The sequence below is a fragment of the Nomascus leucogenys genome, chromosome 3 (assembly GCF_006542625.1).
Source record: "Nomascus leucogenys isolate Asia chromosome 3, Asia_NLE_v1, whole genome shotgun sequence".
NCBI lineage: Eukaryota > Metazoa > Chordata > Mammalia > Primates > Hylobatidae > Nomascus > Nomascus leucogenys.
Window position 1 is genome coordinate 14,863,074 of NC_044383.1, and position 18,159 is coordinate 14,881,232.

General features: G+C 38.9%; 1 protein-coding gene across 1 annotated transcript in view; it reads left to right on the forward strand.

Annotated features, from left to right (window-relative positions):
• CACUL1 (CDK2 associated cullin domain 1) overlaps positions 1-15,466 on the forward strand; it is a 75,549-nt gene extending 60,083 nt beyond the window's left edge. Inside the window, exons 7-9 of the mRNA XM_030806443.1 lie at positions 3,521-3,659; positions 9,847-9,890; positions 10,324-15,466. Of these exons, the coding sequence (XP_030662303.1) occupies positions 3,521-3,659; positions 9,847-9,890; positions 10,324-10,364 (224 nt within the window). The 3' untranslated portion in view covers positions 10,365-15,466. The remainder of the gene's footprint in view (positions 1-3,520; positions 3,660-9,846; positions 9,891-10,323) is intronic.
• The last annotated feature ends 2,693 nt before the right edge of the window (positions 15,467-18,159 follow it).

Sequence of the window (18,159 nt, forward strand, 5' to 3'; positions counted from 1 at the left end):
GAGGGAAATACAAGAAATAAATGGTAGGATACACTTTGGATAAAATTGAATCTCATGTTTGGTCTTAATTTCTCCTTTACTTCCTACCTCACGCTGCACGTACTCACAGACATCCACATTCACAACCCCATCTTCTTAGGCCTGTTAAGTAACTTGCAAAGAATCTAGAAGTGTTGGTAAAGTTACAGTCATTTTATAAGGATGTTCTGGGGAGACAGACAATCACAAGAACCAAAGCAACTACCAAAGATCACTATAGTCAAAAGCATGGTTTTTAAATTATCTTAATGTGTCTTAGAATAAAACATTATAGATTTAAAGGAATCCCAAGGAGCTTTTGTATATATCTTTCTATAAGCCAGAACCTCAAACTTGTCATAGAGTTGTCTAGCAACTTATAAATGTCCATGGGAGAGAGATTACAAAAGTTATCAGGATAGAACGTTGTTCTACAATCTGTAAACACAAGGGATGCTTTTTAGACAGTAATTACCTTTTTGTGAAATTCTTTTGTTGTTTGAGGATTAAACGAAATAAAACATGATATAAAGAGCTTAACGCACAGTACCTGATAACATAATAAGCATGCAAACATTCACTGCTGTTATTACTATCCATTTGAGTTTAATGGTTATTTTAATTAATTGATGGCTTGTTTGCTTAATTAATTTAAACGACCTGTCAGAATTTAGCAAGCTAAAATGGAAACCAAGTGAAAACTGGTACTGGTAGACTGATTTTAGAAATACCTTCTTAGGCTGGGCGTGGTGGCTCACACCTGTAATCCCCTGCACTTCAGGAGGCTGAGGCGGGCAGATCACGAGGTCAGGAGATCCAGACCATCTTGGCTAACACGGTGAAACCCTGTCTCTACTAAAAATACAAAAAAATTAGCCTGGCATGGTGGTGGGTGCCTGTAGTTCCAGCTACTCCCCGAGCTGATGGTACCACTGCACTCCAGCCTGGGCGATAGAGTGAGACTCCGTCAAAAAAACAAACAAAACAAATACTTAGGCTACTTTAAATGATTAATGACATCTAGAGTATTCAAATTTATTAAATTTGGATCTAGGTTTTGAGCTTTACTTTCTATGATTTTTAACAGAAATTACTTGTATAAAGTAGTAAAGAGATTTTATTGCATATGTCCAAAAAACTGATACTTTTCTGTATCTAGTTTTTCAGAATTTTACAGCAGTGTGATGAAGATGGCTCCTGAAATAGTGTGTGTGTGTACCAGGTTATGAATGATTTTTTTTTCCTTTGAAAGCATCTAAGTGCAGTATGACAAATTCTGCCTCCCAAGTAGGCAGCTTTATAAGCACTGGCTTTTATCATACGTAACAAGATTGCAAAATAAAGTTTATCACTAAAGGTAGAAAAGTATTGTGAGTACATGTTTATCTAAATGCTGTTTTATCCAGGTTCAAGCTCTTGTAATAGGATTTATACTACTTGTAAGGAGAATTCTATATTTGAGAATTGTCCTTTTGAAAAGGTGAATTTTATCACATACTAACCTTTTGCTGCCCTGCGCATTTTCTGAGATACTTGAAAACATATTTTGACATTTACATGTTTTGCCAGTACCCATTATGTTCCTGCTTTATTAAAGCCATTTTATTCACCTGACAGATTAAGATTAGAATATTTTAAAAGTTGAATTTTGAAAGGAAAAGTTTGTTCCACTGCAGTAGTTCGCAAAGTGCTGGTCTTTGTATGACTGCATCTGAGTCACTTAAGAAGGCTTTTTAAACTCTAGATTCCTGGGCTGTAATCCTTGGAGATTCTGATGACTTACCATTTTTGGCATCCATTCTTTAGAAATAGTTCCAGCAATTCTATTCTGCCCGTTTTCATTTCATACACACACTTTGTTTCTTCATTTTGTGGCTGATAGGTTTGACTTTGCCAGCTCTGACTGATTAGTGGTTCTCTGTAGCACTGTATTGAGACTCTTAGTGAAGCCATATTTGAGCTGGACTGGAATGGAAGGAGGGAAACATTTTGCCACGAGTTTCTCCTAAGGGGTGACTGAATGGATTGGTCCTTGTATCATTTGCAGTGCTTATTTGCCAACTTTAATTAGCTATTCTCCTGTTAGACGTTTTATTAACTTCTACTTTTTTACTTACCACGGACCAAATGTTCCATAGCATCAAGCGTGGCTTTTTCTGATTTCTAATCATTTACTCAGATTATTGTTTTGAAAGTGATTCAAGAGCATTAATATTTTTATAGTTTTTGACATGTATAGCCAAAATGTTTTCCAAGAGGAAAAATGTGAAAGGGCTAGATTAAAACAATTCAAAATGAATAAGTGTTAATTGAGGACCACCACCAAGGAAGGGAAATACTGGTTTCCCCATGCCCTTGATACAGGTGGGTGTTAATTCTCTTTAATGTTCACTGAATAAAAGGGAGAGAGTATATTTATTTTAGCTTGAATTTTTTTTAATATTAACAGGGCTATTCTGTTTCTATTATTCTTATAGGTTCTTTCACTCATTTATCTGGTCTTACTGATCTGTACATATTCGTTATAATAAAGATACCATTTCCTCTTTGTCATATCTGGTGCAAGTGTTTTCCTGTGACTTCTTCGCTTTATTTTCTGTAGTCTCCTGAGCTTTTAAAAAATGATTTGATAACCACTTAATTTTTTTTTTTTTTTTTACTGTTGTTTATATTTGCTGTAATTTAACATGGCTCAAAAAATATTTTCAAAGTACTAACCAGTTACCTCCAGCCCACTTACTAAATGTTCAGTCCTTCCTACCTTTTGTGCTGCCTTTTTTTACTTATTATTTGTACTGTTCTATTCTTGGGCTATATATTGTTTTAATTAATGGCTAATAAGGCTGATATTTCCACCAAGTCCCCTCCCACTCAGAATTGTTTGGTAATCACATTCATGTTTTCCTCCATACTTATAATTTTCTATAAGATTTGTTCAAAAATTCCCTGGGGATTTTCACTAAATTCTGTTAAATCAGTAAAATATAAAAATGACTTTCTTCATACTATAAAATTCTTTTTTTTTTTTTTTTTTTTTTTGAGATGGAGTCTCACTCTGTCACCCAGGCTGGAGTGCAATGGTGCATCTCGGCTCACTGCAAGCTCCGCCTCCCGGGTTCACGCCATTCTCCTCCCTCAGCCTCCTGAGTAGCTGGGGCTACAGGTGCCCACCACCATGTCTGGCTAATTTTTTGTATTTTTAGTAGAGATGGGGTTTCACCATGTTAGCCAGGATGGTCTTGATCTCCTGACCTTGTGATCCACCCACCTCGGCCTCCCGAAGTGCTGGGATTACAGACGTGAGCCACCGCGCCCAGCCTGTAAAATTCTTTTTAGAAGGGAAATTTAACTTTGTATGTTCTTTACCAGAATGGGATTGCACTAATTTTTTCCCCTGCTTTAAATTTGGCTTACTATATATTTTAAAAGAAAACTTTCCGTTTTCCATTTAATTTGATGTGTTTATATGATTTCCTTAATGAATTGTTTCCTTTCCTCACAGAGTGGGTTCAGATGGCTCCAACTCTATTTTCTAAATTTATTCCAAACATTCTCCCTCCGGCGGTGGAATCTGAACTTTCTGAATATGCTGCTCAAGATCAGAAATTTCAAAGAGAACTTATACAGAATGGTTTTACAAGGCAAGTTGTTTTTTTTTCCTTTAGTGGTCAAATATGTCCATTTCCCTAGGCCAGTTTGGCTTGACATGGGAGAAATGGTAAGGTTCTGAGAATGGGAGGTAACTGGCCAAGAGTCTTGCTGCTGCAAGAAGACATTAGCTCCTTGTCTGTAGAAATGTTGAATCTAGGTTTTGATTTTGTGGAAGCTGCTCTTCATTACATACGTTTTGTTTTTGAGATGGAGTCTTGCTCCATTGTCCAGGCTGGAATGCAGTGGCACAATCTCGGCTTACCACAACCTCCACCTCCTGGGTTCAAGCAGTTCTCCTGCCTTAGCCTCCCCAGTAGCTGGGATTACAGGCGTGCGCCACCACCATGCCTGGCTAATTGTTTTGTATTTTTAGTAGAGATGGGTTTCACCATGTTGGCCAGGCTGGTTTCGAACTCCTGACCTCAAGTGATCCGCCTGCCTTGGCCTCCCAAAGTGCTGGGATTATAGGCATGAGCCACCATGCCCGGCTCATACATTTTGAAGAAGGGATTTCTCACTGGGTGAGCAGTTAGGTGGGCAATCTCCAAGAGCTCTTTTAACTTTGATTTTCTTGTATTAGTCCTGTGCATATGGAAAAACGTTATAGAACTTTTATGATCTGTTATAATGTACTTTTATGACTAACCTAGCATAGAGGCTTTAAATTCTGTATTTCATAGTTCCCCTTTTGCCCTAAATTGTAGTGGTTTCTTCTTAAGCAGGGCATCTCTTTATTTACCTGTCTTGGTTTTGATAATGTTTCTAAAGTTTTTGCACTTAATTATCATGGTCATATCTCAAAAAATCTTGCAGAGTGCATTTTTCAACTAAAATATATTTTTATAAAAGTTTTGTGATTCCCCATGAGAAAATAGCCTTTATCAGCAAATCATTTAAGGGCACAGTAATATCTTGCATTTTTATAATCCTTACTCTTAGCACTTCTATGTATCTTCTCTCATTTGGCTTCCTGACAGGAAGAAAGTTGTAGAAAGGAACACGCTTGAGGTATCTTAGGCATAGTCATGTCTACAAATAGTAGGTTGAGTGTTGACTCACTTATCTTGCTAGAGCTGGGGCTGGGCATTTTTTCGAAGGGTCTGAGGCCAAACTGAATTTCAGAAAAACAAGCCTTTACTAAGGTCACTGTTATGAAGTCTCAGATTAGGGACAAAAGCAGGTTAATTTGTTGGTTCCTGGACTGGTATTTCCTTTTTCTGTCCTGGTGACATCTGTACTGGTGTGGTAGTGGGGGCAGTGGGTAATCCACTGGTCATTTACCCCATCACTGACAGCTTAACGCTGGAAGGGATCAGTGAAGCTGGGCCTGGGAGACCTGGGGCTTTCTATGGCTAGGGGAAGGAAGGGCCAGTGGGAAATGCTGGAATATAAATAGTTTTTCTCTTTGGTGTCAAGGGATCAGGTATTTCCTCACATTAATTGTAATAAGTTCCAGCAGAAAGAGAGTGGTATTATTTTCATACACAGAATGAGGCCATTTATAAAAAGTATACATTGAGAAGTTTTGCTCCCACCTGTCTCCCTGTGTATCCCACCCCATCAAGTAACCATTTTTGTGATTCCTTCATTTTTTAATATAAATACAAGCAAACACAATATATGTCCATATTTGTGTTTCTTATACATTTCATCATGTGTATAGACTAAAACTTAACCAGTCCCCAGTAGATGGCCACGTGAGTTATTTCTAGTCTTTCGTTATAACGGACAGTGCTACAGTGAATCACCTTGTATATGCATTATTTTGTACTTGTTACAGGTATTATTTGGAGGGTGAATTCTCAGAAGTGGGATGGCTGGGTTAAGAATAAATGCAGTTGTAATTTTGATTAATATCGCCAAATTGCCCTCCACAGGGTATTTATGTCATTTTGCATATCCACCAGCAAAGGTGGAAAGTTCCTGTTCCTTATGGCCTTGCATGTACAGTATATTGTTACACGTTTGTATATTTGCCAACCTAGTAGGTGAAAAATAATTACTCAGAATTGGTTTAATTTGCATTTCTCTTATATGAGTAAGGTTGAGCATATTTTCATATGTTTGCATTTCTTTTTCTGAAAACTACCTGTCTAAAGTCCTTTGCTTTTCTCTTTCTTAGTCTTCTTGATTTCTAGGAAATCTCTATAGTGAAGACATTGATTCTTTATCCAAGATATGACGTATTTTTCTCAATTTGCTTTTGCTTATGGTGGTTTTTTTGTTGTTTTGCTATGCAGAAGTCATGCAGAAATATCTGATTTTCAGGAGTTTTTTTGGCCATATACGTATTTTGAATTATAGCTATATATTTCCTTAAAATTTTTTGAGTAGCTAGGCCTACAGGCACACCTCCCCCCTTGGCTAACTGTTGTAATTTTTTGTAGAGACGGGATCTTCCTGTGTTGCCCAGGCTGATCTCAAACTCCTCGGCTCAAGGGTTCCTCTCGCCTCAGCCTCCGAAAGCACTGGGATTACAGGCATGAGCCACCGTGCCCAGCCAATTTTTTTTTTTAGTTTGTTTTGAGGTGTAGTCTCACTCTGTTGCCCAGGCTGGAGTGCAATGGTGTGATCTCGGCTTACTGCAACCTCTGCTTCCTGGGTTCAAGTGATTCTCCTGCCTCAGCCTCCCGAGTAGCTGGGATTACAGGTATGCGCCACCACACCCAGCTAATTTTTGTATTTTTAGTAGAGATGGGGTTTCACCATAATGGCCAGGCTGGTCTCAAACTCCTGACCTCAAGTGATACACTTGGCCTCCCAAAGTGCTGGGATTACAGGTGTGAGCCACTGCACCCGGCCCAATATTCTTAAATAAATGCAAAATAATCTGAGTATGATGTTTAGGTTTTTTTCTAGGCTTACCATAATTCTGAAGTCTTTATACTTTCATACATTCATGTTTTATTTAAACATTTGCTCTTAATTTAGGATGAGTTTATACCTTTAAAAAGAAGACAGGACAGCCTTCTGAAAACTTTTTTGTGAAGCAGTATAGGAATATAGCTCTTGTGAATTTTGAGCATATTGAGTTTGCCTTCCAGAGCAATGCGTGGAATTGCTTAAACGTGCCCATTTTTCTAATCCTAATTTTGGTACTGGAGTAAGAGAACAGGGTGCAGGACTGCTTGGTTTATAGTAGCTCTTATGTCAGATTTGCTTGGGATGAGATGAGTAACTGCCTCTGTAAATAACCTCAGGTTGCATTGCCTCTGCACATGAAGGACTAACATGGCACTATTCAGCCACTGGCCAGTTTGGTTATATTCAGGGAAATGTCTTGGATTTTTGGTATAAATAGGAATTTTTCTCAGTGGAATTATTTTATAAAACTTCTGGCTGGATTTAAATACTAGGCAGTATTCCAAGGGATGATAAAATGTTTTTACAAACTTAATTGGACCATTTTTGTAATTAAACTATTATACATGTACTATGAAGATTAAACTTTGCCTCATAAAATTATTCTGACAGGTGCTTTGCACAGAGTAAACCCGCCAAAGTGGACGTTCTTATATCTAATTCTGAGCTTACTCATACTGGCCAGGAAGGACGTGCACATGCCACCTTTGGCAGCTCTGATGGAGAGCCTGCCTCTGCTCTTGTGCATGGACCTTCCACATTCTGTCCTGTCCAACATAATGCCTTAATTAGGAATAATATTTTGGAAGAAGTGGTGTCCACTGATACCCCCAGAAAAGGAGAATATAGTACAGCCTGTCTTAAGAATTCTGTTTCTGCCTCTTATCTGAGCCGTCATTTTATGGTTTATGCCTAACCAACCACGTGATTCCTGTTCATTGTTATGGGCACTTTTTTATGTAAGACGAACTTAAGTGATGTAGTGATCCTGAGTAGGCAACAGACAGCTTTAATGTGATGGCACAGAGTAAGTCTTTGAATTGTTTTAAAATAACGTGAATGTTGTCAAATCCTTTTTTGCAGTTAGTGGATTCTCATTTGAGCTGGAGTTTTTGTGAATTTTAATCGTTAGGTACATGGAAATATAGGGTAGGCTAGAATTAACATATAAGCTAAGAGCAACAGCTTCTTTTTCTCTCTTACCTACATAATTGAATTGATTGGTGAGGAGTGGAAGTTTGGTATCTGTTGTCAAAGGTAGCGCTACAGAAGATAACTACTAGATCTAAGTAACCAAGGTAAGAACATAGGTCTTTTAGCTGAGCAGGTGACGCCGAAATTTGGGCTTTTTTATTTTGCAGTAAGGGTTTTGAGAGAGCATTCCGGACTTAATCTCTTCAGCAGCCTCTTGCATAAATCACATTGATACTCCTTTTCCTGCCTCCAGTTGTTTTCACATCTGTATTTTTCTCTTGTTATATTTACATGTTCAGTTTTTATTTAACCTTTGAGGAATGGAAATTAAGGTTGTGTCTAAAAGTCGAGGTTCCAGATATAAAATTCTGTCTTCCTTTTTGATCATTAACTTGTTTGTTTCAGAATATTTGGTGAATGCAACTGTGATGATACTAGTGTAAATAACAACGGAAGATACTCGGCTTTGGCTAGGTGTAGTGTTAACTCTACAGAGGTGTTTAAAAAGTGGCCTGAGGGCCGGCCTGTTAGAGCTCTTTTGGCTGTGGAAGCTAGTTTGTGCTGAATGTGGTGCCTACAGAAAAACCCTTCAGAGGTCATATGGTGTGTACTCTTTCTGCCAGTCAGTTGAGGCCCCTTACCCAGCTTAGCAAGAGGTTTCTGCCCTGGTACTAAACATAACCAGAGAAAGTAAATGGGAAACTTTATCTGGAAAATTATTCAAAAGCAGGAAATAAATCACCTTGGTTAGCATTTTAATAATTTATCCATGAGACTATTTATAAGTTACTACTTTGTCAATTCAACAAATATTTATTGTCTATACTCTACTAGGCAGTGGGGGGAACAACACAGACCAAGTTCCTGTTTTCATGGAACTTATGTTCTGATGTTGGGAGGCAAATAACAAACATGTAAAAAAAAAAATAAATAATATTGAGTAATAAGTCCTATGAGTGGACAGTAAGTAGTAAAGTGCTGACGTGCAAGGGACAGCCAGTGAGCCAGGATGGCTGACGTATAGTGAACAGAGGTGGAGAGTGGAGGAAAGTGAGGTGGGACAGTAGGCTGGAGAATGAGTTGGAATTAATTTTTAACTGTAGTGGGAAACCACTGAAGGGCTTTCATGAGAGGCATGAACTAAGCTGTCTTCTACGTGAGATCACCTGGCTCTCGTCTGGGTTGATAAATAAGGCTCGTGTACTTGTGTAGGGAAGAGAAGACTGTGGCTTAGCTTGGGATCGTAGCAGTGGAGTTGATGAGGAGTGATTGGTTTTGGGACAGAATGCCCCAGAGTGAGGGAAAGAGAGGATGACCAAGGATTTTGGGTTGAGTGATCAAGCTGGAAGATTGAAGAAGGAATGGGGATGGATTGGAGTCAGCATTGTATTCTGGTCATGGTAAACTTGCCAGTGTATATAAATCATCCAAATGGACATGATGATGAGACAGTTGGACCTGTAGATCTGAAGGGTAGAGAGGAAGGCAGAGTTGGAGATGTAGATATGGGAGCCTCTGGCCTGTGGAGAGAGTGTATGATCACCATCCTAGACTACACGTGGAGAAGAAAAGATGACCAGCGACAGGGCGCTGGGCAGAGCCAGCAAAGGAGACCTGAAAAGGATGACAGACAGGGTGAAGTAAGGTCAGGAATGTGTGCTGTGGCATTACTGAAACCTAAAGAATAAAAAATCGTGTTTCAGGAAGAAATCAACTTATAAATGCTGAGGAAGAAAGGCTAGTAGTGATTATTATTACTCATTACCTAGGCATTTGAGTCATTTCTGTTATTGTCTGAGAAGCTGGAGACACAAAAATAGGATTTGTAGGTAGCTTAGGGCCTAGTCAGAACCTCTATTTTCTGAACTCTAAAGTGGAATTAGAACTTTCATAGGTGTTTGAGGATGAGCTGGTTAATACAGGTAAAGGCTCATGTTCTTCCAGCTGCAGAAAGCATAGTGAGGTACATCAGGATTCTAAGATGTTTAATATGTATTTTTAAATAGGTTTGGTTAGAACTGAAATGTCTGCTATACTTTTACTATCAAATATGTTGATCCTTTTCTCCTGTTTTGATGTGAAGTCAGTTTTGTTGACTGCCTCTTCTTTTCTTATCCCCAGAGGTGACCAGTCCCGGAAGAGAGCTGGGGATGAGTTGGCTTATAGTAAGTAATGATGTTCCTTCCCATCTTGATGGTTCTGTGATGTAAAGCAGCCATATTAAATGCACTGTGATAACAGTGCATTGGATTTGATAATACCCGTGTTGTTCTCATAAGGCACTGCTCGTAATCACGGTCAGGATGCTTTGCATGCTGTGGCAGCTCCAGCTGGTAGTGACGGTTCTCAGGGAGTCGGAAAGAAGCCACCAGGTTCTTTAGTTTCTACTGGAATGACATCGTAGCCCAGTTCCAGTTCCTTAGGATCTCAGTCCCCTTTTACTTCCCTCCACCCCACATGGTTTTGAGGATTTTTTTTTAAGCCTTTTTTGGGAAGTTGGGAGAGGAGTGAGAAATGTGTGTTGAATAAACAGATTCCTGCCATTATCAGATGCTGTCTGCTCTTCATACTTTTTTCCCGTTCTGATGTTTTTTTCAGACAGCTCGTCAGCATGTGCAAGTTCCAGGGGGTACAGATAGTGAATGTATTGAATGTGCTTTCCTTCCTGAAAAGAGGACACACTGGAGCTGCAGAGACTGCATTCAGAGCACAGTGGGGGCTGCACACACTCAGGAGCTCTGTCACAAAGCTGTTCGTGGAAGAGGATGTTGGACTTCTTACTTGGTTTGTAATTTTAAAACAAAAACTAAAAAAAATACAAAAAACAAAAAAAATGTTGCTGCTAGACTTGGGGGTGATTTTGAAATGGGACAATCTTTTAATGAGTTTATCTACAGATTCTGTGAGGAAAAAGTATCTCAGAAAGTGACCATTTCTAAGTGAAATCTGACAGCCAAAATCAGCAGCTTCCTCCAAAAATATAAGAGCAGAAGAATTTTTTTTTTTTAAGCACTTGTTTTGTTCATTTGTGGACTTGGCATTTTGGTGTATTGGTTTCACATGTCAGGATCTCTTTTGCTTTAAAACCAAGCAGATCATTACAATACAGTATTTTTCACCCACAACCAAAACAACCCCTTTTAAAAGAGTTGGTCTTTGTTTAGCATTAGAAAGTCTTGTTAAAGGAAAATGCTAACTCTGCTTTTGCTAGAACTTTCCCCCATCAGTTCACAACTTTTTTCTACTCCGTGCCTTGAGCTTTGTGCACTTTGCAACTGTGTGACCATGTTGTCAAACTCCTCCTGGAGAAGTGTATGGTATCTGAACTCACCCACCAAGATGGCAGGTGTGGCCCTGTAGCAGGATGCTAATTAAGTGGGAAAATAGAAACCTGTTGCACATTAATCAGATTTTCCCCTGGTTCACCAGAGCATATTCATGTTAATGTTGGGGACCAACTCTCATAGAGCATTTCCATTCCCTGTGCCACTTAACACAATGTCTGTCACCAGCTGCTATAGTATTGGCAGTACTCTAGTTTAGGGATGGGCGGTACTTTAGCACTGAAGCTTCCCTTAGTATTATTATTGAGAGCTACTTCCTGTGATGCTCTAGGAAGCAGATACAGTTATTAAGTCCAAATACACTCAGTGATGTGGGGTTCCTGATCACTTCATTTTAAATGAATGAGAGAATTACTTAAAAAAAAAAAAAAGTCTGTCATTTGAACATTATATTTGAGTGTGATAGGGAAGAAGTAGCACTGCTGTCTTAAGGCTCCCTTCCAGCTGTGGCAAAGCTATTTCTGTTTCTGCACATCCACAGTGCTTTTTAGTCCTTCATAAAAGTCTCTGAAGCTTATTCTAGCTGTTGTTGAAAGCCCAAGAGAAAAATACTTCTCAATTTTGCTTGAATCTTAATTGAGCATAGGGTTCTCTACTAGGTGACATCAGACTAATAGTATTTACCTCTTCAGAGAACTTGGGGGGGAAAGAAACATCCCAGGGATGCTGTCGCATGTCTGCTCTGCAGGTTTTTCATACAGCTGCCTCTGCCAATTCAGTTTATTTTTTGGGGGGAGTGGTGTGGGTAGGAGAGTTAGAAGTGAGATATTGGGAGCAAGTAAGTCACCCAATAATTGAAGTCCTTGATTTGTAAAACTGTTATACAGAGAAGTAAAGATAAAGGTTGTCAGATTTATTTTTTAAAGTACTTAACCAGAGTTGGTGGATTTTGTGGACTTTAATCGGACTCAGTTCCCTCTGTGAGCATCCTGGATTGCATCGATGAACACTGAATTACTTAAGAACATAGGCTCTCACTATGACCTGGATAGTTTAAGTTGCTACACTGGTAACATTCTGGTATCAAGGAGAATTCCATTCATCATGACATTCACATTTTACTTTTCTCAATGGAATGCTTGCTTCAGGCTTACAAATCACACCTAGAACTGAAGTCTGAGTGGTATTAATTTTTCTGAAAGGAATAAAATTGGAATGTTTCTTTAAATGTGGACAAATTCTTCAGTATCCTAATAATATACCCAAATGCTTTTTCTGGGAGAGAGCATTCTTTTACAAAAGAACTTTCCCTATAAAAGCATCACAGTATAATGTGAATTGGCATTAAAATCTTTGGATGCTTTTGCATTATTAAGTTCATGGAGAAATATATTCTTTTTACTATGTATGTATTAATAAAAAGTGGGCAAAGTAAAGTTTGCAAAATTTAGTTTCTGTAAATTTTTGCACAGTGACTGCAGCTGGCTATGGGTCAGGGCTTAATACAACAAAACCTTGACTGAAAGGCACTATAGAAAGGTTGTACATAGTCTCCCAGTCTACATGTCCTGGCTGTTAATCATCTTGGCCCCTTGAGGCACATCACAGTATGAAGGACCTGTTTAAGTTGAAATAGACTTTGCTTACTTATTGGGATTCTTAAAAATTCCGAGTTTGCAATATGAGAGGAAGTAAGATTTCCTCCCTCTTCCCCTCATTTTATATCGACTGTTTGCCAGAAAATATTTTCTTCTGTTTTCTTGTATTTTGGTTTTGAGATGGAGTCTCACTCTGTCACCCAGGCTGGAGTGCAGTGGTGCGATCTCAGCTCACTGCAACCTCTGCCTCCTGGGTTCAAGTGATTCTCCTGCCTTGGCCTCCTGAGTAGCTGGGATTACAGGAGCGTGCCACTACGCCTGGCTACTTTTTGTATTTTGTTTTTAGTAGAGACGGGCTTTCACCATGTTGGTCAGGCTGGTCTCGAACTCCTGACCTCAAGTGATCCACCTGCCTCGGCCTCTCAGAGTGCTGGGATTACAGGTGTGAGCCACCGCACCTGGCCTTTTTTTTTTTTTTTTTTTGTATTCTTGCCAGTACAGTATACGGTTTTTCTACCCCAATTACATACTGGCTTTTGTACCACATCACTAAAGGCCCAAATCATTGAAGATAGAAAACTGTACATGCAGGCTGATTGTCTGGTTAGTCAATGGCTGATTTGCTTAAACTGTCTAGTATGTATGTGCAGCCTGAAACTAGCTCCTTAAAAGGAAAGCCGGGTCAGTCATCTTGAAAAAATGACATGTAAAAGTAAATAGATAATTGTTTTGAGAGACGGTACATGTTTTAAAGGTTGGCCTTAAGCTTCAGTAACATTGTCATTTTGTGACCTTTTGTTGTCACAGCTGTACCCTAACCTGACAGGAATTAACTACTGTTTTTTTTGTGGGGCAGAAAGCAAAACCTGGTATTGTGACTTTTATCCTAATAGTTCTTAGGCAAGGTTAGTGAGAAGAAACACAAACCCAGATGCATGCATTGTGCATTATTTTGTAGACAAGTTACTTTTCTTCTGTCCCTTTAACAAATTTGCAGCAATTACCCTCCCTTTGGGGTCTAGAGTGAAAGCTAATTTGTGGGTAGATGAGATTGCAGAAGAATGGATGTCCATGGCTGTGAACACTGCACACTGCACATCCATCTCCAGTGCTCACACCTTTGCAGCTACCACTCCCTGGCTGCGTGCCATGCTGTCGGGTTGCAGATTTGCACACATAAATTCCTCAGGAAGAGTTTGCATGAGCATCACCTCGCAATATTCTGTACTGACCAAACAAGGGATTTGAACGTTTTTCAGCACAAAAGGTGGTCTGTACGCATACTAGCAAAGGTAATGGTGATCTAGCAAACAAAATTGGTTTCTGCGGTTGGAAGTGAGCAGGAGCACTTGTATTATAGTATTTAAATAATCCTGGTTAATCTCTTTAAGCAGAGTAACCCTTCCAGATTTTGTCTTTTTATTATTAAGGCTGGCTTTATTTTCTTCTACTTTTTCCCCCTGTTTTATAGCAGTTAATTATTTCTGTGATTATTATGCAAGAAGCATTGCCCTTGAGTTAAAATGTTATTGTTTCATAAGCAGCTATTAAAATAACTGAGCATTGTTTTATGAACATACACTAATCTGAGATACTGAAAAGCTTTGCAACTAAAAAGCAAAACAACCTACATTAGTCATCTAGCCATTGTTTGGATGTTTTGAGTTGATTTTTTATGGTGCCTCTTTTAGCTTGGAATATTATATTTACTTTAATCCAAGTCTAGGCCTTTTAAAGGGTCCTTAAAATTAAAGTTCAGAATGTGCATCCCTTTGACACCTATTACAGGTTTATAGAACCTTTTTGTTTGTAATTACCGTTTTCAGTACGATTGCATAAATGAAGTTAGCTTTTGTCAGAAGTTAAAATGGAGGTCATAGGAGTTCCTGGAGAAATGGCTCTCCTGTTTCTTTCATTACCCCATTGAAGTTCACCCCAGTTTCTGGCCACAAGAATTTAAGAAAGGAACCCTGTTCTTTTCCAAGGGAAATTATTCCACTCTGTCCCCTCTGTTGATTAAAGTCCCGGACACCTTCCTTCCTCCACTGGCCAAGACCCACCTTGACCCACCTTGAACCTCTTTTCAGAGCTGAGTGGCATGAATACGTGTACTGTTTCTGCTTCTGTTGTTGGAGTGGCTGTGGGAGAATTAAAGGAAATGCTAATTTGAGCTTCATTCTTAGGGGAACCTACTATATATTGCATCCCTGCTGGTTGGAAATTATCTTCATCTCTGGACTGCATTGTTTAGAAAAATGTTAATGGCTTACAATTCTGAGAACTTTATAGTGTGGCTCTGGGGTTAAGAATTCTGTGGTTTGAAAAAAAATAAATATTTTGTATTGATTCTCACATGTCATTTCAATGTTGTGACTACGTACTAAATGCAGTAAGACTGGGTATTCTCTTAGAAGAGTGCGTTTTGTTAAACAGATGGCAGTTCACTCTCATTAGTTCTGTTTGTCAATATTACAGCCACGCACTTCAGGATAACTTACTCAAATGTGAAGTCATGGGAAGCTATGGCTAGTAACAGGAATGCTTATGAAAAATTTGGAGGACAAGCACAGGCAAGAGGCTTTTGCCACTCACTAGCACAGCCAGAGCAAGGATGAAGCAATGAAGTCCTGTTCCTAGTGGTGCTTGTCAGAAGCCATAGTGAGCTTGGCACAGGGCATTCTGTACATCTCTTTAATCCAAGAAAAACAAAATGGCGGATGAAACTCCTGTTGACCTGGGATACAAAGCCACTGACTTTGGCTCTTGATCTTTTGGTGGGTTCTGAATCACTCCTTCTGTATTAGGGCATATACTATCACTCTAAAACATTGTGGTAAATGAAATAAATCTTGTACAGATGTCCTTGGCCTTAATACCTGGTTCACTGGAACTTTGTTATAATATAGAACATTTGATTTTGCTTATAGCATATTAATATTGCCTCCTACGTGACAGCCACACTGAGCACGTCTGTTACACCAGTTACTTAGCCTGCAGAGTGAGTGTTGATCTTGACCTCTGTAACCAGTGCTAAAAAACAGTGTGTAACAATATACATATGGTCATATCTATTCTGTATTAATATATAGTATGGATATGGATATCAGTATATTTGTAGTTTTTGTTTTTTAAACACTGTACAGTTTCTTCTGTGGACCTTTAGTCAACTTTTGGACTTAGGTTTTTTTGTTTGCATTTATTGGTACTATGCTTTTTTATAACCCTTTGTGTTTTATTGCTATGAAATTAGTGTCATCCCCTAGGTTATTTGTAACCTTACTGTAAGGTTTTAGTTTCTCTTACTATCTCTGTAGAGGTGTCCTTTCCTACAGTATTGTCAGAATGCCAGTTCTCATCCCTCCCGTTTTTTTGACCTTAGCTCTGTTGTGATGTTATCTACTTTTTGGTTATCACATATGGCAGAATTCAGTGACTCTGACAATTTCCATTTTCACTCCCCTGCCCCACAGTTAAGTAGGCTGCCATTTAAACTCTCTCCCTTTTAGCAGGTTTTTACTAAGTACAAACCTTTTCTACTAGAACCAGCTCTGTGTGTATGTGTGTGTGAATTTTATTTCTTCGATTGGCCTGTTTCTCCATTATCTAAAATTCTAAAATACCTTGAATATCAAAAAGCATGATAATAGAGTATCACACATATTAATAGAATCTGAGAGCAACTAGCTTAACTAGTTGTAGTCTTGAGTAGGTTTTTTTTTTTTTTAATCTGTTTTCCTTTATTAAGCCCTCTCCCTCCCTGAATTAAGCCAGAAGGGCATAACAATTCAAAACTTTCTAGTAATGTACCTACATGTCTAATAGTATACCTCAAAATATATAAAGAAAGTGGCTTACACCTGTAATCCCAACACTTTGAGAGGCTGAGGTGGGAAGATTGCTTGAAGCCAGGATTCGAGACCAGCCTGGGCAACACAGACCCCATCTCTCCAAAAATTTTTTTAAATTCGGGCCAGGCATGGTGGCTCATGCCTGTAATCCCAGCACTTTGGGAGGCTGAGGTGGGCGTATCATTTGAGGTCAGGAGTTCAAGACCAGCCTGGCCAACATGGTGAAACTCCGTCTCTACTGAAAATACAAAAATTAGCTGGGCGTGGGGGTGCACACCTGTAATCCCAGCTACTCAGGAGGCGGAGGCAGGAAAATCGCCTGAACCCAGGAGGCAGAGGTTTCAGTGAACCGAGATCGTGCCATTGCACTCCAGCCTGGGTGACAAGAGTGAAACTATCTCAAGCAAAAAAATAAAAATAAAAAAAAAAGTTGGGCCTGTCACAGTGGCTCTCACCTGTAATCTCAATACTTTGGGAGGCTGAGGCAGGTGGATCACTTGAGGCCAGGAGCTCGAGACCAGACTGGCTAACATGGTGAAACCCTGTCTCTACTAAAAATAAAAAATAGAAATAAATTCAAAAATTCTGAATGGATTGTGAGGGGAACTAGCACTACAAGATTCTAACACTTAACTGCTAAAGGTAGTGATTAAAACAATGACTTTGGAGTAGGGAAGAATTTCATCAACAAGATAGAAAATGCGAACTATCAATTAATAGATAAGTAATTTGGCTACATCCATCATAAAATTAGGTGTGGTGGCATACACCTGTAATCCCAGCTCCTCGGGTGGCTGAGGCACAAGAATCACTTGAACCCAGGAAGTGGAGGTTGCAGTGGGCTAAGATCGCACCACTGGACTCCAGCCTGGGAACAGAATGAGACTCTGTCTCAAAAAAAAAAAACAAAAGTTCGGCGTGGTGGTACTTGCTTTTAGTCCTAGCTACTTGGGAGGCTAAGGTGTGAGGCAGGAGGATTGCTTGAGCCCAGGAGTTTGAGGCTGCATTGAGCTATGATGATACCACTGTATTTCAGCTAGGATAACAGAGCGAGACCCTGTCTAGAAAAAAATTTAAAAAGTTAAAAGAAAACTACAAAAAGGAAAAATGAACACACTACAAAGAGAAATAGATCAGTCTACCAACATAATGGGCATTTTCAACATACCCCTCCCAGTAATTAATAGATCTTGCAGAGACTAAATTATGAAGATTATTAAGGACATAGAAGATTTAAATAGTACAGCTAATCAATTTGATCTGACAGATATATACACACATACATAAAACACATTGTACCCTTCAGTAGGAAAATAAGTTTTTGCAAACCAAATCTAACAGTGTATTCAAAATGTAACAAATGATGACCGAAATGGATTGGTCTCAGGAATACAAGATTGGTTTTTTAATGTAATTAAGAAATGCTGTTTATAATAGGAACAAGAAAAAGTACCTAAGAATAAATTTTAAAATGAGAAAATGATAAGAAAAAAAAAAAACTTAATGGACCTAAATAAATGTAGAGAATATAAGGGATAACACTCAATATTATCTAAATCTCAACTTTTTCTCCAAATTGCAATTCCAAAAAAATTCCCAATGATTTTCACTGTGGAACCTGACAAGTTGATTCTTCGATATAAATGGAAGAGCAAAGGGCCAAGGATATCCAAGACCTTTCTGAATGGATTGTGAGGGGAACTA